General features: G+C 39.9%; 1 protein-coding gene across 1 annotated transcript in view; it reads right to left on the reverse strand.

The window, feature by feature from the left end:
* arid5b (AT-rich interaction domain 5B) overlaps nucleotides 1-27,793 on the reverse strand; it is a 105,773-nt gene that overhangs the window by 22,363 nt on the left and 55,617 nt on the right. Inside the window, exons 5-6 of the mRNA XM_055029175.1 lie at nucleotides 7,520-7,683; nucleotides 4,287-4,563 (exon numbers count right to left, since the gene is read on the reverse strand). Of these exons, the coding sequence (XP_054885150.1) occupies nucleotides 4,287-4,563; nucleotides 7,520-7,683 (441 nt within the window). The remainder of the gene's footprint in view (nucleotides 1-4,286; nucleotides 4,564-7,519; nucleotides 7,684-27,793) is intronic.

The raw sequence follows: 27,793 nt of genomic DNA on the forward strand, positions 1-27,793 counted from the left end.
GATGCTAGAGGAGGTGCTGAAGCCACAGCAGATTTGTCAGTTCGGTGGAGCATTGAGTGACGTCGAGATCCCCCTTCCCAACCTGTTGCTGCACACTGTCGGCTGCTTCGCAGATTTTTTGTCTTTTCTGTAAATATTTCTCATTGCGAAAACAGAAAAGAGCTGGCAAGCTCCAAACATTGTGTCATAACATCTTCCAGGAAAATAACACAGGCTATGTAAAAAGTGTAAAAACTGGTACGTTTGTCTTGAGTCAATAAAGATTAGTTGATTCAATAATCTGCTGAATCTCTCCAGCAAAACCCAGAACACAAGAATCCCAAAATCATTCACATCCCTGGCATATTCAGATTGAAAGAAATCTTAAGTAATATTTCAAATTTACCAACATGTTTCTTCTGACTTGAAATAAAAATTGATATTTTTGTCCAGCCACAATCCTGAATTTAATCAGATTGAAAATTAGTATCTTGTGACAAAAGATAAATCTGGAACATTTTAGTGGAAACATGCAAAAGGTCAGTCAGCAATGATAAGGCGGGTGCTGTTTATGTCGATAAAAATGTTCATAGAATATTGAGGTTATAAATAAATAGAACATGTAATATGATGCTATTTGTAACCATTAAGTTGTTGTTACATATGTTCTGTCCAATAAGTCGATGTTCTTTCGACATATATACTAGTTTATTTTATTGCTATCATAACAATAAATAATGTTTTATTATAATTTTAAATCTGCAACAATCAGTTTGTTATAGTATTTTAGTTGCAGTGGGAGTAATTGTTGCTTTCTCACTTTTGTTTGAAGCTATTTTAGTAACGCCATGATGTTGGAGTAACTTTTATTCAACAGCACTTATATCTCGGGAATTTAAAAAGCTGCAGTGGAGATATTTTGTCTTTTCCTCCCCCATCTTTTTTTTGTTTTTTTTTCCTGTCAACTGGCAAGAAAACAGCATTTTAATCTCCAGGAGACAGAAATAATTAGCTGCAGCTGAAAGAGCTGATAATAGAGCTGTTGTTTACTGCCACTTTCAAGAGAAAAATATAAATGAAAAAACAAACTCTAGCTGGTATCCAATCCTCCTGCTTCTCTTGTTTTTTTTTTTTTTTTTTTTTCTTCTTCATTTCAGCTTCTAATACTTTTAATCTCGTATTATTTTCCAGGCCAACCGGTCACACATAAGCAACTCCACTCCAGCATGTTTAATGCATACAAACCCAGAAGTGAAATATAAATTTAGTGCAGGAGTGAGGCGAGGAAAAAACAGGCAGGCGCAGTGTCGAGCCAGCAGTATTCGTATTACAAGGTTTTACAATAAGTTACAAGCCACTTGCGGTGAAAGTAGATTGAAGTGAATTATGCTGGGAACTGCAGGAGTAAGACTGTAGCCTCAGACTCAAATTTAAATGGATACAAGAGTAATTCTTGTGGAATCATTTAGCCATCTGTTGCTTTGTTAAACTCCAAGAAAACTTTGAAAAAAAAAAAAAAAGATTAATGCTCCAAAGCGACTAAAACGGGAGAATTTCAGTTTCCATTACATGAAAGGGACCCCTTTGATCCCTTAGTGCATTTGTTGAAAGAGAAAAAATATGAAACTGGCAGCTGATTATATCTGAGAGTTTGCATTAATTGTGTTGTGCCCCCCCATCCATCCCCTTACATGTGCTGATGTGTGCTCGCTGCCAAGGACGAAGTTTAAACAGCATGATTTTACCATTTAATGAGGGCTCTTGCTTATGATGTGTCTACTTTTGAGATTCAAAGCATGCGCTGTATGTTAAACAGCCGGCGAGCGGACCTCGACATTACTCCGAGCCCAGACAGAGAAATGCCAAGCTGAAAGTTAAAGAGTGTGTGATTCTCCCGTCTCCTCTGAACCCGCCACGACCCATTTAAGCAGCGACACGTTGTAAGCTAACACCAACATGCTACAGTTTTAGGGCAACGAGTGACACGACTGAATTCGTCACAGGTTGCATGTATTTTAATATGTATGTCTGAGAAAACTTTGAGTCGACACTCAAAATCGGTAACTGACGTTTGACAAGACAGTCGGAACAAGATGGCGTGTGAACTGCTGCCATGACAGCCGCTGTTCGAACAACTCGCCAGAGTCAGAAAGCTTGGGTTTACCGTGTGGGCCTTTAGCTAAGCTAGTTGTCAATTTATAAAAACATGACAAAACCCACAAGTGGACACCAAAAGTTTCCAAGATCTTAGCTAAATTTGTACAGTAGTTGACATTGTTATGAAATACTTCACGGTTACACCTCAGCTTGTTAGCAAGTTTGACTTTAGCATTGGTGGCAAATGAATTTTAGACGCAAAATGTCACTAAAAGAGCAATTAATTTTTTAAAATATATCCATTCTAACATGGTGTCTCAAAGGGTTGACACGATAGGACGACCTATTCACTGGCAGCAAGAACCTCAAGGCTAACGAGCTGAGCTTGCTAGCAAGTCTGACGTTAGCACTAGCACCGACGCTGAACTAAATAAAAATTTAAAACTTTCTCCCACACAGAACGTGCTCAACTCTTAACACTTTTACAGCTTTTAGTAATTTGATTTATTCAATCACATAACAAACGAACCGGTGGCCTCTAGCCAAAATGTCAAATAAGTAATCAAAAATAAATCCCCAAATGCTAGCATTTAGCCATTATTTAGCACCACGCTTTCAAACATGTTTGTAAAAACATTTTTATGACTGAAATTTAACTCATGTAACAATGCAGTAACCACCTACTCTACGTATTTGTAGTTCACAAGTTATTAGTGTTGCAGTTATCCTGCAACAAGCTGATATTAGTTGAATAAGAGGTTAACTGCATAACATTCAGGGTAAAAGAATATTCTACCAGGTGAAATATTTCCAAACAGCCAAACTTGTCTTTCTAACAAGTACAGTAAAAGTTTTGCCGTTTTCTTGCAGCCAAAAAAACAAACAAACTAGTCAATCTGTGTCTTTTTCTTTTTAATAACTTTTAAAAGAAAGTAATAGACTATAGAACTAGCACAACAGAAAATTTTATTAGTTTTGATTTAACTTTTAAAAACCTCCGTACTGGCAAATAATTCCCTCCTGGTCAATGTACGTCACTCTCCCTTTTCCACCTCTCGTTAATTTACAGGAGTCGTTCCATTCTGAACAGTTAAATCCCGCACGGTTCCCTCGGCATCACTGCTAATGTGCATTCCTTCCTCGAATGAAAGACTTAGATAAAAAAAAAAAAACAATCTGGGATGAGAGCTGGCATTCTCAAGTGCCTTTCCTCAAGATCAAACACCTTAAACAAACACGTTTTTTTTTTTCCCCTCCAGTTTCAAGAGACCAGGAGGAGCACACGCTTTATGATGTTTACGTGCAGGTTTTCTCCTCTCTGCACTTCAAGTGCAAGCTAAGCATCCGACCTATATTAGAGATCTTTCATCTCGGCCAGACGTGTTTCCCATACATGTGATGTTCTTCTCAGGCCGCTTTAAGGGCGTTCTTGGTCTTCACAGGAAAACCTTTTGACAAGAGTGAGGAGATGTTCTGTCTTACATGAAAGCTGGGTAAAATGTGTCCTGACAGAAAGCCTCCTGAGTTTTCCCCCCCCCCCTATTTTCTTCACAAGTTGTTTCTCCTCTAAGACTTTTATTCCCTCAGTTTATAATTGAGACAGAAGGATTATTTTCTTTATCCCCAACAGTCTTGGATTCTTCTTGGTTTTGCCATAATGTCTGCAGTCATTGGATTCTTCTTTATTTACTCTCCTAAAGCTCTAAAACTCTGTGTAGGATAAGAACTAAATGATGATTTGTGTGTGTGTGTTTGTGTGTTTGTGTGTGTGTGTGTGTGTGTGTGTGTGTGTGTGTGTGTGTGTGTGTGTGTGTGTGTGTGTGTGTGTGTGTGTGTGTGTGTGTGTGTGTGTGGAGGACAGTTAAAGTAATATGTGGTCGGAGAAGTTGAATAAAACCCACACAGGGTTTATGCCGGCCATGTTTCACTCTCATACTCAAACTGGAATGAAAAACAAATTATTTGACATTTGTACTCTACACCGTGAGACATTTTCTAACTCTTTCAGTTGTTCTCTGCCACTTTCAGTCTCCTGTCTGACGTACAGCTGTTTTTCTGACTGTTTCTAACCTTCCCCACCGGCAATGTTGCGACCTAAATTTTCAAAATACCCTGCAAAAACCTACTTTACCCCTTCTTCTACAGTAAAGAGTGCTCCTTTGTTTAAACGCTGCCAGAGAGGGAATAAGAGAGCAAGTTGCGCTACTCACTCTGTTTGAAGCCGAGGAAGGGGATCCTCTCTATGGGCGTGTCTCGTTCTTTCATGTACTTGTAGAGCTCCACCAAGAAAGCCTGCTCCTCCGCGCGGCTCTCCTCTGAAGTTTCCTCGTCTTTCCTCTCTTCCTTCCTCTCACTCCTCTCCTCCTTGTCCCTCTCCTTTCCTCTGTCCTTCTCCTCGGGCGAGGGCTTCTTACTGAGCCCGGCGGGCCTCTGTTTGCCCGGCGTGGTTAGTTTCCCGTTGGGCACCGTTTTGCAGCCGGGCTTGACCTGCACGGACAGAGCACAAGGAGGGCGCGGATGCCATTAGAGGAGAACGGGAACCACAATGAGAGGGTTATTTAAATGAGGTCAGGCAGCTGTGTGCGAGCTGTGTTGGGATCAAAGCATAAGCGAATGTTCTTCGTGGCCACATAGTTCGTGTTCTCATTGCTGAAACGCCAACGACGAGTTTAACTAATGTTGATTTTTAACTCTGAAAGGTTGCGGGGATGCACGGACAACTCCGCCGGGGACCAGAATTGGTCGATTTTCAGCTTGGCTAGATTCAAACTTCCAAACTTTTCTCAGAGCAGTGAATGCACCACTGGCTCCTCCAATCACTGGACCTCCGAGGACATGCAGCGTTCTGAAGTTATCCAGTCGTCGTCATTTTGTAACCTATGACAATAGATAAAAAACGTGGCCTCCTAAGCCACCGTGCAGTATCTCGACTCTACCTCAACACTGAGAGCTGCCTTGCACCCAGATTTAGATGTCATATTTTATGTAGACATTTTTGCACCTTTCACTTTTTCAATTGAATTTCACTTTGATTGCACAACTTTTTATGTTTTGTTCATCATAAATTTGCTTGGGTGAATCAAGTCACCCGTGGACTTGTACAACGGCGTGTTACAAGTCAAAAATTACAAGAATAAAGTCATAAAATCAAGAATAATAAAATTGTGATTTTACAAGAAGAAAATCATTTGAGAATAAAGGTGAAATAAAATGAGAATTATGAGTATAGTTGTAGGAGATTAGTCTGAATATTTTGACTTTATTCCCACAATTTTATGACTTTATTTATATTTTTTTACTTTCTTATTGTGTCTCTAATACTTTGTCTTACTTTATAAAAAAAATCGAAATTGGTTAAAATGATTATTTACTGGTCAGAACTTTAATGAAATCATAAAATGGCCACAAAACTCTCATCGGTGCATCTTTTCTAGCAAGCCTGGAAGATTAAAATGTTCAGTTGAAACTGAAAAAACATAAAAATATCTTTTTTTCCTGCTATACTTGTGCAATGATCTCACTTGTTTTAAACAATTGTTGCTGTATTTACAATACTGCTTCCTTCTAATGGAAACTCATAAAATAAGATACACATCTTGTTCCTCTGCAGGATCATGTTGTGCTTGTTTTAAAGACTATTATGAGTTTCGGGGAAGGAGAAAGGACAGGAGAGAAAGGAGTGCTGCTCTGTAACAGATGCTATCAAATCTAATAAAACAATGAAGAAAAAATATGTTGTTCTAAAGGCTGTTTTACAGATGAGATTAAAAAAAGAAGAAAATACCATACAGTTAAAACAAAAACAAAATCAGCAATCCATCTAGTCAAAGATGAAAACACTAAACATTCCCAGGCTACAAATCATCACTCGCACTCTTACGACAGATTATGTCATTCCCTTTGTGTAACAAGTGAGCTTCGGAGTCACATGTTTCCTTGTGTGCGCCGCTGGTTGTTGCAGCGCACTGCACCGCTGCTGCGTGGGTCACAGCGGGTTGTTTGGGAAAACTGAAACGTGGTGGCCTCGTTCTGCAGCCCGAGAAAAAAAAAAAAACTCCCAAAAAAAAAAAAATAAATAAAACACCACCTGGAAACCAGAACGCTGGTAACAATGAGGTAAGCCTTTAAGCCAGAGCCAGAGGACAAACATTACTGCATAATATAGTACTTCTAATAATAATAATAATAATGGCCATAATGGTGTGTGTAATCATGTTGATAAACATTTATGAGTTCTTCCCATGTAGAGCAAATATATGCACAATGAACCTTTATATAATCCCTTGCAAATGTGATGAGTCATTCCTCGTTCTATTATATTTTGCTTCCAAGAATCCAGACTTTGTGTAATATTAATTAACAGCTTTCAGGGACATTGTTTTCAACTGCGATTGCGCTGTTGCTAATTTTCGGTCCAGTGAATGACCAACAGGGCTTTTAAAGGCATGTCAGTCATTCAGGTATAAAAAAAAGCTCTTAAACTCGGGGGATAAATTAGTGTTGTGTCATAGTATGACAAGAAATTACAACATTTTGGGTTACAAAAAAGATTTTTTTGGAAGTTGCCAATGTTTTTTTTTTTTCGACTGAATTAGGACTATTTTGCACAGTGGAGTCAAAACATGACATCCGTTTTCCTCAATCAGGTCAGGTTTTCATTCCAGCTTGATTTAGAGAAATCCGATCCTCCGACTAAATCGATGACGTTTTTGATACATCATCAATTCATTTCCGTTAATATTTCTCATCCCCAAAAAAGTTTCAGGAGAAAAAAATGTTTTCTACCCGAGTGTATTAATTGAATGTCACAAACTTTCTGTAAATTGACTAACAAACACTGATTAGAGCGAGTAAATGTAATTTGAACATTACATCTTCGCTGCGCAAAATTCTCCGTCTCTTTTGTGTCCTGATGGAATCTCCTGTCCTGATCGCCGCTCATTGATCCCATATCATCAGGAAACTGATCCAGATGTGAGAGCGTTTTGATGCTCGTGTTGCATTCATAGCTCTGAAAGTTGACCTGACGGAGCAAAACCAATGTGATTTTAACAGTTGTAAAACCCCAGACAGTTTTTTGGCTGCTGACCAGCGTTCCCAGTAATACTTTATTGTTAGCAGTCCAACACAAAGAGAAGTGGATCACAGTTTACAGAATAATGAATCTCTCTGGTCTTTTGTCAAAATTTTGATTAATTGTATGCTTGAAGTGAACTAAATAACATATTGTACTATATCTATATATACTCTTATAGAAGAACTTTAAAGCTCTCTGTGCTGCATTGATGCAACCAAGAGAGAAATTAATGGTTGTTTAAAATCCCATCACACGTCTTCCGGGTTTTGTCTGCCACCCTGCATCTAATAACACGTCAGACCGTTTGGCAATCTGTGAGGTTATATCACAGGTTACTCAATGCACAAATAGCTTATCTTATCTCACCTTGGTTGAAGTTCTGCTCTCTGGGCTCAAGGGGTCCAGAGCTGCCACAGCCGCTGAAACCAGGGTCGACCCCGATGAGCCCTGACCTGGAGCTTGACCCTGGGTGTCCCTCCTTTGAGAGATGGAAAGCTTCTTCTTTCGAGGTCGCCCCTTCAGGTTTGGAGCTGAGGGAGAACAGAAAGACAAGATGAGATTTATCTATTTAGGCCGGAAATAAATCACACCACCTTGTGCGATATATATTTTTTTATTGTGGTGTAGCAACACCCCGGTTGTTGTGTATGAGCTGTTGTAAAAAAAAAAAAAAAAAGCAGCTTTTACGCTTTTTATTTGTCAGAGTTAAATGTTTAAGATCATCAAAAACTGTTAAGATGAGACATAGATAACTCGAGGAAATGCAAAAGGCTGTTTGCGATTGCTCTTTAAACCTCATAAAACTTATGCCACTCTCAAGCGGAGCGGCAATGAGTCTTTTACAACATGTTTTTAGGAAGCTTGGCTGGGAGTCTTCTTAGCAAAAAAATGTTTCAATTCAGCCAAATAGAGTCTCTGGAGGCCACAACAGCACCTCTCAATCAGATTTAAGTCTGAACTTTGACTAGGCCATTCTAAATCACTTCTCAGAGCCATTCAGATGTGGAACTGCGAGTGCACTTGAAATGTAGGTCATGAGCTAATGAACTCGGGGAACTCGTGGTTCCATCAATTATGGCATGCTGACCACGTCCTGAGGCAGCGAAACAGCCCCAAAACCAAACATCAACACCCATTTGTACAAAGCTCCGTTTCTTAAACGTTGTGTTAGTTTTTACAGGCAGATGTAACAGGACAGAAACCTCCCAGAAAGTTCCACTTTTGTCTTGTCAGAACGCAGAACATTTCCTCCCCAATCTCTGAATGCTGTTTTGCAAATGTGAGACGAGACTTTATGCGGTTCTGGGTCAGCAGTGACTTTTAGCGCAGGTTCTTTCCCACAGAAGCCATCTTTCTTTCTGTAGAATCACATCGAGAGGCCTCTGCAGAACCCCCAAATATTACCAAGTATTTTTGGTCTAGTTTCCAGTGCAAATATCTGAGTAAACAACAAGTAGGATATAGAAGCTTGTTTTAAGTAAATAATTTCTTAATATTGAACAAGAACTTTGCAGATTATTTAACTTCTAACAATACATTTTTTCCATTTTAGAGTTTATCTGCCAGTGAAGCTACTTTTTCATCAATGTAAAGAAATTATTTACTTAAAACATGTTTCTATATCTTACTAAAAAGTTACTTTTAAGTTAGTCTTTTTTCAAGTTTACTAAAATATTTCCTCTAGAAACTAGACAAAACATACTTGATAAGATCGTGTGTTTTTGCAGTGAGCTCAAAATCTTCAAAAGTGACTTTATTACCATGTTGACGCTGCAAAATATCGCATTCGAACGTCTTTGATTTGTTTCTGAATTTCTTTAGATTGGGAAATGGTTTGTTGCTTTTTGAGATTTATTAGCCTATTTCATTTTGTCATAAAAGTTCTGGCTTAGTTCGGTGCGGATCTAAAGGTCTAGTGTGAAACTGACCTAAAACATGTGGATTAATCACATTTAATAAACAATTAAATCGAGGGGAACGTTCGTATTTCTTATTTATTTATTTTTTGGACAGCTGAAGGATGGTTTCAGGAGCACTTTTAAAATAAAAGCTGCCTTTATTTTTTTTTTTCTTTTTGGCAAGAAAAGCAGGTACTAGATGATCTGAAACAATTAAGTGTGACCAAAATACAAGCACAAAATAAAACACGGAAACAATAAAACGCACATTTGCCATGAGAAATACATTTTCTAAAAGCAAAAGTTGATTTTAAGCTGGAAAAAAAAAAAAACAAAAGCAGAAAAAAAAAAACACACACACACACACAAGGCAACGACAGAAACATTTACAACCAGAAAAAGGAATTTCACAGGCCTGCTAGCCTGTAGCTAATTATTTTCTAAACTGGATTAGTGCTGAAAGGGGAAGCAGGCTGCCAGATCGCTCCAGTGTGCTTGTAAATGTGACCCTCAAGTTTAATTTGAGTCAAAGAAGAGAAAATGCGCTCTCGCTGAGTGTTTTAAAGCATATATACCGAACGAGGGCGTGAAAACAGCCAAGCAGAATAATGCAAATGACAGCCGCTGGTTAACCAACAACCCACAAATGAGAAGGAGCGTCCAACAGTTACTATAAACAGGACTATTTGATGAAGACGCCAAATCCCCACCACAACATACATCACGCGACAAAACATTCTGCTTTGTTTCTTGCTTATCATCGCGTCATAAAACATCGGCCTGAACTGCAGCACTTTGGAGGCTCTGATGATTGCGGCTCTATATTTGGTTTTCTCTGATTAGTCTCCCCAACACAGTTAATTAAAAACACATGAACCTGCCTGATAGGAGCTCTTTGTTTGAAAAGCTGGCAGACATAATTGCTCAGTTCACATTACACACACAATAAAGTATTTAAACCCTCCAAGTCCTTTGAACACCCACGTTTATGTCAACCAGCAATTGTAATGTAACTTCTTGGCAGAGCGAGTCGCTGGGATGCGACGACGCCAGCCGAGATAGGCTCCGAGGAGAGAAACGGGAAGGAAAAGAGGCAAACTTCAAATGATCTAAGTTCAGTCACGTTATTTCTCTGTGTCAACATTACCCACCTCCCTGCTTTGCCTGTTTTTTTTTTTTTACTGTGTGCATGCTCAATGACAGCTTTACCCCGTCCAAGGTTGTTCTCTGCCAAAACGGCTCTGATTATTTTAGTCGGAGTGAATTCTCTTCGAGAAAAAAAAAAAGAAGAAAAAAGAAAACGCTTCAAATAGCAGTAGAGCCAAATAAAATGTTAGAGTCATTAAAAGGCTAAAAGGCTCTGGACTCGGCAGCCCGATGTGTTGTTATTATCGCAACCGCTAAGGCTGTGGAAAAGCAGCGTGGGGAAAATTCCAAGGACATTTGTTGTGCATTTGTCATCTCTCTGGCACTGTAAAAACAAGTTTTCAGCACTGTAATCTTCACTTAGAAAGCACTGGGCGTGTTCCTCGCTCCGCTGTTTTCTCTTTATTCGGTCAATTATTCATTAAGGCTCACAAATCGCATAAATCAGACTGGTCGATCATTTACTAAGATCTGCTTTTAAGAGGCAAGGCAGTGCGCAACATGTTGTAGCCTAATTATCCAGCAAGTCTCTGCCTCCAACACAGACAAGAGAGAAAGTCCTAGAAGATCTGATAGCTCGTGAACGGAAAACACATGCAGTCCTTGCAAAAGCAAACATTACATGATCGAATTCGCTGGCAGGTTTTGAATAGAGATGCTCATCTGGGTGAGGTCACAGTCTAAGTGCGGGTCTGTTTTTAGTCCAATAACAGCCCCGCGACACCCTACGCTCGCTTACGTAACCTGTCTGTTTACATTTTTCATCAGGTCAAACACTGCCGCGCGAGAAAGTGCAGCAATTACAGCAAAAAAGAAAACAAATAAAATAAATCTTAGTAGAGTAAACTGGGGTGAAACAGGTGTGTTCATGTTGGGTTTTATTTTATAGGAGGTGAAGGGGAGACAGACTGATTCTCCAAATGGCAGAGCTGCATGAGGCCGTCACAGCTCTGTACGTTGATTTTCTTAAATGGACTTTTATAGTCTGTAGGAGAACAATGCCGACATCACAAGACAATGACTTTACAGCATCCAGGGAGATGTGGTACTTTTACTACTCTGTGGGCATTAAGTCTTTTTTTTCTTATTTTATTTTCTCCATGTACTAAAAAAAAAGTCAGTTAGGTAGTTAGGGCTGCATGATACTTCCCTCGTAGAGCTAAAAATGTTCCCCTGCAGCGACTTACCAAAAATGGATGCTGACCAAACTTCCACATTCTTTCTTTTTTTAATTTTAATTTTTTTTTTTTTTTTTGCTTCTCACTGAGCTTCTTGTTGCTCAATCTGTGGCTTTCTGCTTATCTGGGACACTAGCATGGCTCGGAGACACGCCTTGAAATGGCCAGAGGGCATCACAAGGCCCCAAAGGCTCGCCGCTCACACACAGAAACGTGCACAAATACAAATAAAAATAACCCACGTACTGACTGACGCTGCAGCGTCTTGTGAAGGTCTTTTGTACTGCTGAGAACATTTTGTCGCGACACAGCCACCGAGATCTGTTGCACTTTATTAAGATTTTGTCTGCACCAAAATAAAATCCGGCGAAAACGACGGGGGAACTAAGCTGTGCAATTCAATCTCTTGGAGAACATTAGTGGACAAACGGAGTCGTGGAGAACATTGTGCAGATGTTTAAGGAAGAGTAGGAACATCCGAAGCTTTGAGCATCTCATGGAGCGACGCTTTTAACACATGAACCTCCACCTAAACTACATAACGAAGGCCGAGTAAGGAGAGCATCGACCAGAGAAGAATCGGTCAACCAGACAAATATTGGTAGCAAAATTGTGGCAATAAGACACAGTGGAGTTGATAAGAAGGACGGACGATTTGGGAATAAATCCTATTGAACACAAGTAAAATAATGCAGTGAAACTTAATCTGAGGGGGTGTGCAGAACATCTGTTATGAACACGAAGGAGTCTCTATAAATGTTTATGGCAGTTGTCATGAAGTGTCTAAATAATGACACTTTAACGCAAAGTTGACACTTTAAGAGACTTTTAATGCGACTTTTGAGCGAGTGTTCCCGATCGTTTCGACCGAACCTTTCGTGTTTGAACGGTTTCGGTCAGAGTCCAGACTTTGCCAGTCCAAACCGACCGAGCTTTAGGTTTGTTGAAAAGATAATGATCAACGGGTCAAGCCTTGAAACACCTGCAGCTCTGCTTGTAAGTGACAGGTGCTTGAATCTGTTTCCGTCCAGCTTAATTACGCACTATGTGCTCGCCTAGTACGGTAAGTCCCAATGAAACACACAAAAGTTTGTGGTTATACTTTAATAAAAAGAAGAAAGAAGTCAAAGCAGTACGAGTAGCCCACCAAGACATTGTTTATTGATGAAAAGGGATTGTGATTAAACATCGCCAACAGGGAAGATGTGCAGAACGACGACACGGTGACGTCAAACACCCCCGGCTCCTAGTGGCTGTGAAACAAGCCTCTGTTCTAATAATTTCAACCCCACTAGAATCAATTAAATACAGAAGTTGTGCCATTCCGATGATGTCAGTGATAATGGAAAAACTCATTAGAGAGAGCTCAGGGACGGTTCTGATAGCTGTCTGCTTCAACAGAGTAGAGCCACAGGGAGACAACAAAATGGGCCTGACTGGGACGCAGCTGGGAAAACAGCATCGCATAAGAGAATCCCACTGATGGATGTCTGAGACGATAAAGCTCCATATCTCTGTACATGTTTAACTTAATGAAAAGTAAAATCAGCCTCAGAAATCCCCCACTTCAAGTGAGCACACGATCGTGCCGATAGCGGGCATGTTTTTAAAATTTCCCTGGGAAACTGAAATATCTAAAAAAATAAATAAATAAAAAGACAAAAAAAAGACAAAAAAAAAGGAAAAACCTCAGGGACCTGAAATACTTTGATGTACTTAAGCAGATTAGCACTCGGCTCATCTCTTCATTTTGGCACTTTTGGCATAATAACACTCATGACTAAAATAATAAGTCATAACGAAGGACGTCTCTGCTGCAGGTTCCCGATTCCTCAGCAACACGGATCAAAGGGAAACTGAACCGGTCAGACGACAGAAGAAGAAGAATTTCAGAAATGGTGTCATGTTAAACATGTTATTAAAAGTAATTTCACCTCCACAGGTACAATAAATGCTCTATTGAACATTTTAATCTCTTTACTGCGATTATCGTTACCCAACAATTTGACCCGTGACCCAAAAAGCATAAAAGCCCTGTGTCGATTAAATAATAACAATAACAATAACATTTGTTCTCTGATTATTTTTTTTTAGTAAGTTTGACATCAACCTTGGGGCGCAGTTGAAAGTCAGTTTATAGATTTCACCTCTGACCGATTTTAAAGCTCAAAACAAAGTTACTGTTGGAAGGCTTCCCGTCTTTGGCACAATGACTGATTCAGCACGCTCCGGAGTTTTAAGCACTCGGTAAATATCTGTCCATTGGCTTTGGAGCAAATTCATGTTTTCAATCTGGCAAAGCTGGCGGATTTCTGAAATGAAGTTAACAAATAAACCACAGCGAGGTCACCGGGTCGTCTGCAAGAGAAAACCGGTCCCGAGCATCGCAGAACCTGTGAGTCTCAAGAGGTTTTCCTACATAAATAAAGGACTAATAAAGAAAAACATATAAAAATAAGTTGCTTTTTTTTTCTTTTTTTTTCGTTCATCTTTTCTTGCCAACTACATCTGGGGAATTTGTTGCTTCTTGTTCGTCTCATCTGACAAAGATAAAGAATTGCCCTCAAAGTACCAACTGGATTCAGGAAATTTAAAACCTTTTTTTTTTTTAAAGTCAGATAGCATTTAAAGGTTGCTATGGTGGCTTGGTGACTGTAATAACATGCCAATTATTGATCTGAAGGTAAACATATTCAAGCTGACATTTTAAAATGAACACATATTTGACTTTGTTCACTGGAATGTTCTCCTCTCTTACCTGTCTTGAAGAGAGGCAAGAGAAACAGATTGTAACTTATTTAGTCATGTAAGTAAGTAACTTCACTAAAGAAAAATGTGTGAATAAAAAAATCAATTTTATTTAAGTTAATTTAGTTGGTGAGGTGCTACAGAAGTGAAACACCGGTTATCTCATAAGAAATACTTTTTTAGAAATGCAGCGTGAAGAATGATGCGTTCACCAAATCTGTAACACAAAGCTTAACCTAAAAAAACAGCAAGCGAGGCGAGTTTTGACCTCCTTTTGGACCAAAAGGGGGTCAAAACTCTGAAAAATGTTAATCGTTAGCATCTAATTGTACGTTTTGCACGTTCAGAGATTTTATCGTTTCTGGTTTTTTTTGTTGTTCTGAACAAATCTCTGTGATCTAAAATTGAGATGAGATCGAGACAAGATCTGAAGAAAGTAAACATTAAAGCACTTAATCAACTACTGCACAGAATATCTACTGTACATACGTTAGCTTCTTCATTCTTATGTTTGACCCATAATCCATGAAAAATACGGTCAAAAAATTGTTTCGATAGAAATATGTTGACAAACAATCCCATATCCATATTCATGTTTTCATTTCCAGCTAATGTGAATTGAAAAAAAAGGTGAATGTTGCTTTAAATTGTGCAGCTGCAAGTTATTATTGGAAAATTGCATATTTTCTGCGTTTCTAAAAAAAAAAAAAAAAACAGCTCTCGTAATAACTTCTTCTTTCACATCAGTCAGCGTCTTTTCTTCATATGAGAAAAACAAGTTTTATTTAGTTTTGTTCTTAGAATCCACAAACTAAAGACCTTGTTTCTTTTTTTTTCTTTTCTTCTTCTTTTTGACACATTTCTAATGTATTTAGCAACATAAAGAAAGCAGTCAGCTTTCAGACTCGGGGGATTTTCTTGAAGAAAAATTTGCACCTACCAAACAGGAAGTGAGATGGCATCTCTGCACCTGTCTTATGTGTTGACACTGAACTTTTGATGATAAAACACAGGAGAGTGCTGCACTATCAGTGCATCAGTATTTAAAGCCACAGAAATGAAATTGTCATGGTGATGGTGCTCTGCTGAACCGCTTTGCCCACTGAGTTTCCATTTTAAGCTATTTTATTTTCTTTTTTTTAAAATCTTTTGTCATTCTGCAAAAACAGGAAAAGATTAGCAAAGATTCATAAGGTTGAATATAGACCTCAGCTCCCGTGAAACGTGCAGAAATATGACGATGAGGCCAATGTTTATGCAACATGGCACGGGGGCATTGGAGGGGAAGCTGAAATAAATCATGTGGTCAGAAATACTGACAGAAACCGATCAGCCCTGAAGTCCCGAAAGTGCTGAGCTCAATAAATGTCACACTTCTGCAGCTCAGTTGTTTTAAATAATGAAACAACAGATCTGACTTGTCAGACGTGAAGCAACATCCAGCCAAAGTGTGACTTGCCTGACGGACTGATTGACTGAAAGCCCCGGGAGCAACTGTCACATCTCTGATTTCATTAGGCAAAATTCCCACCCGAGCTTTTAATCCTGCATCTCCCAACGTCAGCTTTCCCGCCGCGTAACGAGGTCCAAGTTCAAACATGAAGGTGAAGGAGGAATGAGCGAGGCATGACTCTAGAAAAGCAGCGGTTCGCGAAAAAACATGTTTTGACATATTTTGTTGTCTCACTTGGCTGCAAATCCACCAAAGGCCGCTCTCCCACTCAGCAGTTAGAAGCGATCCTCATAGCCAAAGGTATCAGTCGTGTTGCAACACTTAGCCTTGTTTGAACAGCACACTGTGTCCTTCAGGAGGGGAGACGATAATCTCCAATATGTAGCAGTTTGGAAGTTGACGTCATTCCCTGTGTGTGAATGAAATACCATCAGATTATAAGTGTTTCATGTGAAATGTGAGCAGGCAAGGTCAGCAGAGTAAAAACCCCAAACAGGGCGACACGGAGTGCTAACCGCTATTAGCGGCAAATGCTAAAGGCGATATATTTCCATGCTGGGAGCCTGTTGAGTGTTTTAGCGATGCGAGTTGCACTAATGTAGATCGTAATCTACAATTACTCTTTATTTAAATGACTTGCTGCAGCATTTCATTTCCCTTTGGAATCAATCAAGACTTTTGAATTTGGCTTGAATTGGCTCAGGCCAAAATACTCATACAAATACTGTGCTGAAATTTAAAATTTGATAAAGCCTGTTCAAATTTCAAACATGTAATCTGTTTTGTCTGAATTTTGAAATAACATCAAAACCTGGTTTTACATCAGCTTGGATCTCCTCCGGTTGGAAATGAGTTTTGGGTCAAAGCTGCTAAACGATCATGACCGGGCCGTAAAGTTGATAGGTGCATTTCTGCTGATTGCACAAACACGACCGTCGAAACCACCGTCGCGTTACCCTGCGAGTGAGTCAAACAGGACAGCGATATTAAAAACGGACATTCTGCTTTAATTAAAGCGAATTCTGCCAACAGGAAACTCCCTAATGAGTCAGAGGGGGAAGAAAGGCGAGAACATAAAGGATGTTTAAGTAAAGTCATCTGTAAAACATCCTGCAGCCACCGTCCCCTCAGGAGAAGTGCGTCAGCGTGCGCATCTGGGCAAGTGAGCGGGAATCCTGGCCCGAGTCGCCCCGCCCCGCCCCTACCTGGAGGAAACATTTGTAAATGAAACTGTGTCTGCGAATACGGCGACGGCAACACGAGGAAAAGTCGTTCAGCTCTCACAAGCGGTACAAGGTTACAACTCTGGAAATTTACAGCGGGCCATAAAACATAAAGCGCGTCCCGCAGACAATGCCTGACCCCGTCAACGCTGGGGTCACGCTGAAACAGTACTCAAAATGATAAACTAAACCGGATTGCGTAAAATAATCGCACCTGCCATTATTGAGTCAAACAGGACAGGGATATTAAAAACGGACATTCTGCTTAAATGAAAGCAAATTCTGCCAACAGGAAACTCTTTAATGAGTCCCTTATTATTTATTATAGATAATAAATAATACGTCACCGATTGTGATACCAGGCACCGCGTGAAGCAGCTCCTGAGGCACAGGCTTTAATCTGCAGAGCGGCAGAGCATTAAATGTGCGATCAGTGGAGTGATATTACACTTTGGTGGAACATTTTAACTCAACTGGAGAAACAATGAGGTGACAAGAAGAGCTTCATAGCAGAAAGGCAGCAATACCAGAGAGAAAATATGAGAGAATAAAAAAAAGAGAGAGAGAGAGAGAAAGCAATGACTTATTTCTCAACCAGCCATGACAGGCAGCAGTGTGTGTTCATTTCATATTATACAAAAAAAAAAAAAAAAAAGCCAAGAGGTTGAAGGGACTTCAAGTGTTTCAGTTCGGGGATTGCGCGGATCTGGCCGCAGTTTCAGCAGACCATTCTTTTGAGAACAAACACACAATGCTCTCCGTTCAGTTCAGAAGATGTTTTTTCTTCTTCTTTTTTTTGGTTCATTTTCTGATCTTAGACACTTTCACGTCAAATGAAAATCAAATGTGAAGATCATTTCGTTAGCCCTGGTAATGGATGGGGACACATCAGAGATGATTTTTACACAAAGAATAAGATTCCACTTAGTATTCAAATCTGCGGCGCTTCAGCCTCTTTCAAACGTGTCCTTTAACGGTCCAACTTTTCAAAAAATTAGATGAAAGTCAGGAGATAACACAAAAATATTCATTCATCAGTCAATCAGAGCTATCTTTAATTATTAACACACAATCTAAGCAACATAAAAGGGGAGATTTGATTCATTGTTATTGATTTTGCAGCCAAGATAAGAGTCGGGCCACAAACTAAGTAATAATGATGTTTGTTTATCTGTTTTCAAGACTCAGAAGTTTAAATTCATGAAACGCAGTGAGGGCAAACGAAAAAAGCTGGGTTTTTTCCTACACGCATCTGCAAAACATAACAAAATGAAGGCACTTTCATGTTAACAATCCAGGTTTAAATGTCTGGTTTAAGACATTTCCATCATGCTGCTGCTGCACTTGTGAGGTAGAATTATTTAAAAACTATAATCACTAAGCTACGAACTTTTAAGCAGATGACTGCAGGCTAGCTACCAGAGCAGATAGCCTGACTAATTGACTGGCGAAAAATAAATTTATTACTCTATGAAGAGTAGAACCAAAAAAATATGTAATAAACTGTTGCTAAATTCACTCGTATTCATTCATCAATGTTTAAAAATCAGAATAACAAGCTAATGTTACAGTAACATTATTATAACATAGAACAATAAATGACTGTAGCAGCAGGAAGGATAATCCCTGAATGGTTACATTCGCTTTGTTTACAGAGCAGTGACTCAATTCTTTCATTTGTAAGCCTTTCTTTATAAATATATTATATGTTTCCATGTGGACCAGTTCATCATTAGTCAAACGAAACGTTTGTTCCTCTGATCAAAACCCGATAAATCTAAATGACGGCGTGTATTACTGGCCACATTTCATCACTGTAAAATTTAAGTCAGGTATAGAGAATTACTTGATATCGTCAGCTGTCAAAACGAGTACGGAGCATTGTTCTGATGGGCTATCCTTATCCCAAAAAGTATGAAATGTCCAAAACTGCAAAAAGCACAAAAGGGTGAAGCATCCAACACCACATAAAACAAGTTTATTTCAAACGGACCAGATTCTTAGACAGGACAAGTATAACTAAGCCAATCCAATCACATACATGGCTTCTAATTTAATTACATAAACCCCAAATTTGGCCATGTTCTTGTAAAACGCATCCAAATTCAATTTATAATCCCAAATGGTAAAAAGCAACGGAGCCCAGTTAAGTGCTTTGACTCATAAACTTTAAAGCAATCCTTCATCCTGAGCGATAACACTGTTTCATGGTACAAAACATTTAAACACTGTTATTTTCAGTCAAGTTCTGCTTTATGACGTATGAATCTGTTTTTTTGTGTGTGTGTGTTTTTTCCATGCCTGAAGTGATTTCTGTGTATTGTGTTTTCAACGGAGCAGATATTGTAAGTCACCTCAATCTCTAAGCAACACCTACACTATACATTTCACTTTCTTTTGGGTCAAGAATGAGTCAGCTTCTTTATCTCTTTTCTTCATAAAGATGGCCATTGTCACCTTTCACGCGTTGCAACAAGTCAATGTGGGCGTGCATACTGTTTCTTTCTTTGTCCCTGCATGGAAGGCAAATTCCAGCAAATAGTAATTTAAGACACGCTGACAGCAGAAAACACAACAATACAGTCATGCTTCAAGCTGCTCTATCCGCGCAATCAACCAAAAATTACACAATGTGCCCACAGAGAGCGTGGGCGGACGCAGTACACTGTATTTTTTCTCTTTCTTTCATTATTAATCATCAAATCCTTGATAGATGATACAAGTGTTAATTAATTTCACATAAACACACAGACCAAGATTGCCACTGATTAAATTGGAAAACAATTTGCAGCAAGGGCCGAGTCACAACCTCAGATGGGATTTCACATCAATGGTACTGACATATTTATTTTCGCCCGATTGCAACACAGGAACAGATTTTTATGCAGCAAGTGCCTTCGAGCTACTCTCCATCTGACAATGGCGAATATATCCAACTGCTCCCTCTGGCTTATAATTGATACGCACTGTTATTAACCAACAGCAGGCAGTCAAGCAACCTCAACGTGACTTAGACTTTAAAAAATTTCTCTAGAATAGAGTTTGATGAAAAGCTCCCTTATTGGGAACGTGTTTTCAGATCACAAGCAAAGAAAACTTGCAAGCCTGTTCCAACACGTGCCTGAGTAAAAAGGCAGGGATTAGTGAGGCTTGTTGCTAAAAGAGGTCTAACAACAATCCCCTGAGGTGCAGCTAACTCATCCACAGGTCCTCAATAGCTTCTTGCAGACAGGCCTTTCTTTTTATCTGCACAGCACCCCGACTGACTCATCTTCTGCCTTTGGAAAGAGCAACTTCGCCCAAATCACGCACAAACACACACAAAACGATAAACCAATTATTAGTCATTTTTGTACATATTCCTGTAATCCACTGCAGCTGTGCTGCTGAATTTACGTTTTCCTTGTTGATGTGCGAAGAGCAAAATTGCACGGTGTTTTTGGTGAAGAGGCAGAAAGCGTGACACATGTCGTGGAAGGATAAAAACGGCTTCCTTTGTTCGCACAGACGAGGCTATATCAGCATTCACTCTCGGTCATACTTCTTGTAGACCAAGTCCGACATTGATCCTTCCAGCAAAACGTTGGACGTATTAAATGATAGAAGTTGTTTTTTCTGTCTAGGAAAGGGACTTTTGGAGTTTTGCAACCCAGAATAATTGTCACCATTAAAACTAAAAATGCTTCATTTCTCCTAAAACGAAACAAGATAGATAGATAGATAGATAGATAGATAGATAGATAGATAGATAGATAGATAGATAGATAGATAGATAGATAGATAGATAGATGATAGATAGATAGATAGATAGATAGATAGATAGATAGATAGATAGATAGATAGATAGATAGATAGATAGATAGATAGATAGATAGATAGATAGATAGATAGATAGATAGATAGATAGATAGATAGATAGATAGATAGATAAGCATATTCCATTTGATGTCTTCTCTCTAAGCTGTGCCAATGTGTTCACTGTATAAAATATACATACCCTGACTCTGCAAAAGCGATCATGCATAAGATTTTTGTGGGTTCTTTTAGACTCTCACTGGTTCCTCGTCTCCTCATTTGCAACAACTATGACATCCTGTTCCACTCTATTTCCCGAACCCATCATTTCCTGTGCAAATGCTCGCATTGTATGGGCTCCGGTCTGTTTTTATTCCCCCCCTCAAAGACGATTCCCTTCAGCCCGGATGACTGACAGCGGAGTGTGTGTGCATCATTATCTCCTTCACAGGGCCTGTCTGTTGCCGTATCGCCTGTGGCAGGCCTCGATCGCTCGTCATTAGAAGTGACTTCGGCGTCTGGCTGGATGCAGGTGAACGACGCGAACGGCGAACTACAGACGTGTAAAGTTAAGACGCTCTCATGAATTCGTTTGATTAGCTCGCAGATGCCGAGAAGTACAACAAGTGGGAGGATATTCTCCTACCTGAAAGCAGAGGTCAGGCAGGCTAAGAAAGCACTTGGACGGATAAAGAGAAAAATAATAATAAAAAACAAAAAAATGACAGCAACAAATATGGCTTCCCACACAAAACGGCGTTAGCCTTTAGAAATTTTAGAATCAGATCTTTCTTTCACTCACTTTCTTAATTATGTCCTATATGGAGATCTAACTTCAGCGTGTAGCAAACAGGAATATTGATTCGCTGGAGTTAATCTGAGCTTTAAAATGCTGATCAGGTCTACTGCTTTAGTCTGAGGTTGCAGTGTGCACGTAATAGGATCCACCAGTGAGGGTCTGTATCAGAATAATGCCTCGGCTGATGGTGCACAGTAGATAAATCATGCTTATGGATTGATGTCTTCCTTTATGGCCTCTGTGAATATAATAAGAATGCCTTCAAGAGCAGCTAAATAGAAGCTTTTATGCATGCAAAATGACTGCGTGGAGAGACGCCTGCACGGATTTGGGATGTATTGCTCTAGTTTCCGCTTTATGGCCTAGCCCACCAATCTTGCTATTATCAGATGATCATGGAGTGACTTATATGGCGGATGTAGCTTTGAACCTTTTGTAACGGAGGACCAAGAAACACCAGTCACTGGTGTGAAATATTGAAATATTATTCACACTCAGACATCTATTTAAAGTGTAAATATCGTGGCGCATTGTGTACTCCAGTAAGCTTGTATGTTTTTCATGGCTGACAGCGTATTATGTAACACGCAGTCTACGAAGCGATGTGCCTGATGTGAGTCACTGTTGTCCAAGACCACTTTATTAGGTACATCCATAGACTTAGTTGTTAACAGAAACAGCGAATCAGCCGATTGCGCAGCAGCAATGGAGTGTGCGGAGAAAAAAACAGCCCGCCATTAACATGGGGAAGAAAGGAGCGATAAGAGACTTTAAATGTGACATAATAGGTCTTGGTATCAGAATTTAGTTGGGTCAGAATTTGAAAGCATTGCTTCGCCTCGTCTCACATCAACAGGTGATGGTACAAGGGATCTTTTCTTAACACATTTTGGACCACAGAGTACGACATTAACAAAAATAAATAAATAAATAACAACCTATCTGTGCGTTATTGCTCGCCAATGGCCACGGTGTAACCATCCTATGACAGCTTCTTCCAGCATGACATGAAGAAGCCATCTGTCAAAAAGCTCATCTTTTCTCAAACTAGTTTCTTGAACATGGGAATGGGTTCACCAACGGAGCACATTTGGGATTGAAAGAGTCCCAGCGTTGACATCCAGCTGACGGATCTGCACCCATGTGTGACACTATCAAAGACCCACTGACTAAAACCTCGGGAGCCTTTTTGACACCTTGCTGAACCTTTGCTGTGATGATTTCAGGCCCTTCTGAAGGCAGAAAGGTGGCGGTGAACCTAATGAAGTGGCTGCTGTGTACACACTGATGGGAAGTTACATTAGATACAGGATCACAAAACCCTAAACAAGGCGTTTCATGCAGCTCTGCTTTGAGATTCTGAACGGTGCTTGAAAAATATACTTGCTTTGAGTTAATCATGATAATTTGTCAAATTTCAGCCCAGCAGCACTAAATCTACTCACCTCGATTCAAAGAGAAAATCAATTCTCTCTCCCTGCTCTCCCTCCCTCGGCATGTTTTTTTTTTTTGTCTCTCTCTCCTGTTTCTCCTCTCAATTTCTCTTTCCTCTCTGTAATAACTATGTGAGCGGCGGCAAATGCAATTACAAAGGGGTGGGGCCTGGCATGTGTGTGCGTACGCGCGCGGCTGCAGTTCACGCACAACAAAACGCAACATTAAAAAGCTATTATCAGAAAAGGGAACATTTTGGCAGATATATGACTGAGGGCAGCTCCCGCCATATGTTTGCAGAGACGGGGACAACAAGTCAGGTAGTAATTATCAATCATCATCAGGAGAAACTGTCAGCGAGGCGCTCGGCCTGGCACGCTCTGGCTGCCGCTGCCATGGAGACAAGCGCCACATAGCAGCAAACGCGTGTGTTTACCAGGACGTTAAAATACTCACTCATATTTTTATTTAGCGCCTGACAAAATAAGCCGCTCCTATGTGTGAGGTGTCTCTCGCCAACAACAACAAAAAAAGAAAGAAGAAGAAGAAGGGAAAATCAGAGGATAATAATTAGCAGACGGATATGTGTGATGGAATAAAGTAATATAAAAAGATAAATGTGTCTGTGTGTGCACATACATAATGCATTCGCCAGTAATGAGCTCATTTCTGTGGCCTTACGTACACAGACCCTCCATTCAGCCTGTCGCCGTTAATATTCCTCAGCCGAGTAAAGAGGACGTTCTCCCCAGCCGTCATGACTTTGTCAGGTCCAGCTTTACATATTTCTCTCTCCTTTTTTTCCCCCCACAGCTTTTTATTTATTTATTTTTTTTTACATTTTTGCATGACCTGCCCTGTTCCTTCACTTTTGCATGTGTTTGAATCAATGATCTCCACTTCCCTTAAAGCCCATTCGCAGCAGCGGTTCTTTTTCACAGAATCGGGACACTAGGAATGCTTCTGGAACGTTTCCAGAGATCTTTCCGCTGACGACGGCGCTTTGAGATGACAATCAATTTCCATGTGACCTTAATCCATTACCCTTCCCAGAATTATTTTCACTTAAAAACAAATTCGCAGAGAAAAAAAAAACAGTCGGACGCACACAGCCAGCTTTTAAACACGAAAACGGTTTGTGGAAAGTGGGGTGATGCATATGTGCAATATGAATTTTCCTGCCTTATTAAGGCAACCATCTGGAAACAAAAGAGGGGGAAAAAAGACCAGTGTTCTTCATTTGTTATTTGTCGCCGTTGTGCACACACCTCCCCCCCACATCCCCCCGGGGAGCAGCAGCATTACTCTTTCATCAGATCAAATGAAGCGGAGCCGTGTCGTTCCAGGAAGAGCCAATTAAACAGTTCAAAGAAGTTTATTATTGCGATGGATTATGAAATCGTTCTCGTCGGATTCACCCGGTGTGTGTGTTTCTTCAGGAGGTGGAGGGGGGGAGAGGGGGTCAACGTGTGTACTTTTAGGAGACGGCGCAAACTCATGAAGGCCGTCAGAGTTTGCAGAATAAATAGGAAATTAAATTTCTAAAGACCTCCCTCTCCTCTTTTGTTCTGCCCACCTCATGTGATCGCCTCATGATGGTAGCGCCGCCGCCTGTTAAGCACTTATTAACACGCATCACATTCGAGACATGTTTAATCTTAACCCAGTTTCACTGAGGAATGCGGTCACCTCTGACCCTGACAAACTGAATAATATCAGCCGGCATTTATCTCTCTCGCAGAGTGGATAATTCCTCGTAATTATGCGAGGAATGGAAGAGGAAGAAAAAAAAACCAACAACAGCTTCAGAGCTGGCAGGAGTCCAGAAAGGCTCCATGTTTCTGTTTTTAAACCATAATAATTCACAATGCTATTTAACAGCTGGGATAAAAATAAAGCAGCCACACAATGAGGTGAAAACGCTGGCGAGGAGCTTTTAACGGCCTTTGTTCCGGGAGAGGAAATTAAAAAACAAATCCTATTTTGCAAAAGAAATGCTAAGAGCAGACACACACACACACACACTGACACACTCGCTATGTGGGACTGTCCCACATACACAATCACACACATATGCCACATGTAAAACAGAGTCACAGTTACATAACGTGGAGGATTTGCTAAAAACGGGATAACCTTCAAACGCTTCCACATCATTTGTACTGACAGACTGCTGCAACAACTCTGTGGGACTGTAGCGCTGAAAAAAAATACAGTATTTCAATTTGGCTTTTTGGAGGAAGAGCAAGAGAGGGAGGGAGGGAGAGGGAGGGAGAGAGAGAGAGGGAGGGAGAAAAAAGGGAGGGTGAGATGAAAGAGAGCAGTGGATAAGCTTCAAGGCTTAGCCTATTCATTACTGGAGGGGGAAAAAAAAAATCACAGCATCGACCTATAAATAAATGAATGCCAGGATAAACACGGAGCCCATATATCAATAAAACATATGTATTCTAATAGATCACGCTCTAGTTACACTTGATGGGATTGAGTCAGCCAATGAGCCCAATCATAGAGACTTTATCATTTTGAAAAGGTACACAGCACTAAGCCGTGGTGATTATAAATAATCGCTTTTCTCCTCATAAAATAGGCCAGCGGTTACTTTTATCTTTCTGTTCAGTGTTTTCATGTTTACAACCCAATTTGGTGAATTTAAGAAGTTCATTTCCATTTCCACAAATAAAAGCTGCTTTCTTTTTCTTTTTTTTTTTTTTTTTAATTTGTGCCGCCACACAAAGAAAACAGCCAAAATATTTAAAGACGAAACTAAGCAGATCTGCAAGCCGACGCACCTCGCCAACGCTGTCACAACATTCCTTTGGAAAGAAACAATAGGAAACTGGGAGCATCAATCACAGCCTGTACACACGGCATAATTCTCCCAGCGCCACTTCCATTGTGCCGGAGCAGCACAGCAAGGACCTTTTGACGTCACGTAAAGTTACACAAGTTCTTTTCAGGAACGACGTGCAGCAGGCCCCTACCTGCAGAAAGGCTGCGCTGCATTCATGGGGTGTCTCTGCGCCGCTCTGACTGCCAGAGGCGCACTTTGTAAACAGCGTTTACTGTTACACAGATGAGTCAGACGGGCTCGCTCCAGGTTGCAACACGCCGTTCTGTAAAGTTTATTATGGACGTTCCAGGACTTGGATTACGATTCGCATCAGATTTTTATTTTTTTTAAAATCTTTTTCTCTTATTTGACATGTAAGCCCTGCATGATTTTAAACCCTCCCTCATGAACATTTGTTGGTGAATGTTTGACAGGTTTATCTATCAATGAAATCACCTTTGAAGCCTTTTGTATGAGGTCAAGTCTGTAGTAACATCTGCAGCGGACAGTTTATCAATTTTTTATTTATTTTTTTTCGGATTTGATAAAGGTGCAACTTTCCCCCTGCAGTTTCTTTTTTTTTTTTTGCGTTTCCCTGCAAGTCTAACAATAAACTTGAAAAACGGGTCAAAATGGCTCATCTCGCGTATCAGCCTCGTCATTAATGTTTGTCGTCTCATGGCAATGAAGTGGCGCTCGGGATCCAGTTTGACATCATTCTTTGCTGATGCATTTAAAAACACTCAAACCGTCTTTGTATGAATATCACAAACTATCCCGAGGAAAAAAAAAACACAATAAAATACTGGGAATGATTTAAAGCACTTCCTGTTTGGCAGGCGACTCTGAAATCTTTGAATGTTGGCGTCTCAATAAAAGCAGCCACGGGGAGAAGCCGTCACTACTCACAGCTGCAATAACATGTGATGACAGCGTGACAATAAAATGGTGACTGAAGGTTTCACTGGGTTGGATCACCTGCATGTAGTTGGTTTTTACGCCGGTGAAAAGTGATTTATACATTCGAGTGAAACGACAAAGAGCAAATGAAGCATGTTAACAGTTTTACAGTACTGTTGATATTTAACCCCTCAGAAAATAAAGGCAGATCTACCAAACTCATCCATATCGCTGCTTTTAGACATTGGCTATTAATAAGATAATAATCTAGTTATTTTAAATTATCACTCCTGCAAAAATTATACATCGCATGGCTATCATAATGTTATCAGTGCTACATGGAAGTTGATGATTTGATTTAGGCACATGCTACCTTTTGCCATAGCATTAAAGTAAACCTGATCAAATGTGTTATAGCCATTGTAATGGAAAATGCAGTAACACTAGAATAAAAAGCTGGTTAATTAATCAGGCTTAGTGGCATTAGATGACAATCAAATAAACATTTATTTTCAAGTTGGATGTTTGTTTTTGTCCTGACGTGTCACAATTTTGCGACATGTCGTTATAAGTGACGAAAAAGCCAAGCAAACTGTGGACGTCTAACCACAACAACAGCATAACTTATCAAGTATCTCCTCTAAAACGATCCTCCATTTTAAATCACTGGCATAATTTGATCATAGTGACTTAGACCGTCACAAACATTTAAGATTATATTTATGTCATGTTGACAGGCAATTTTAGAGTGGAAAAACGGAAACTTACTAGCAACCTAATCTGATACATTATCTTGACTACATCTATACATGTTTTCATTGTCTTTTGGTCGACTACCACTGGTCAGCAGGAAACCTTTGTTCAGGTCTCTGGAACGCTGCTTGGCTGTAATGAGAGGCTTAGTTTATCTATCAGTGCTGTTCAGTAAAAATAGATAAAGGCACCACCATAAAGCAATAGCTGTGGAGTTGGGAGGATAAACAGAAGCATTGTGCTTTTTTTTTTTTCAACCCAGCAGCCATGTTAATGTTCCAGAAGCCAAGTGTGTTTGGTTAAAACAGCACTGTGCCATCAAATCTGCCTCCACACACATCAGGGCAATGACAGAGAGAAAGTGAACAGGGCCAAGTTTGTCAGGTTTTTTGGTTTTTTTTTCTTTCTGGAACTGAAAGTGCAGTGCATTAAAAGTTATTTTAAAGGCACCAGGATGCTACGTGTGCATGAAGTGATCCT

The sequence above is a fragment of the Poeciliopsis prolifica genome, unplaced genomic scaffold, assembly GCF_027474105.1.
Source record: "Poeciliopsis prolifica strain line A6 unplaced genomic scaffold, Auburn_PproV2 SCAFFOLD005, whole genome shotgun sequence".
In the NCBI taxonomy this organism is placed as follows: Eukaryota; Metazoa; Chordata; class Actinopteri; order Cyprinodontiformes; family Poeciliidae; genus Poeciliopsis; species Poeciliopsis prolifica.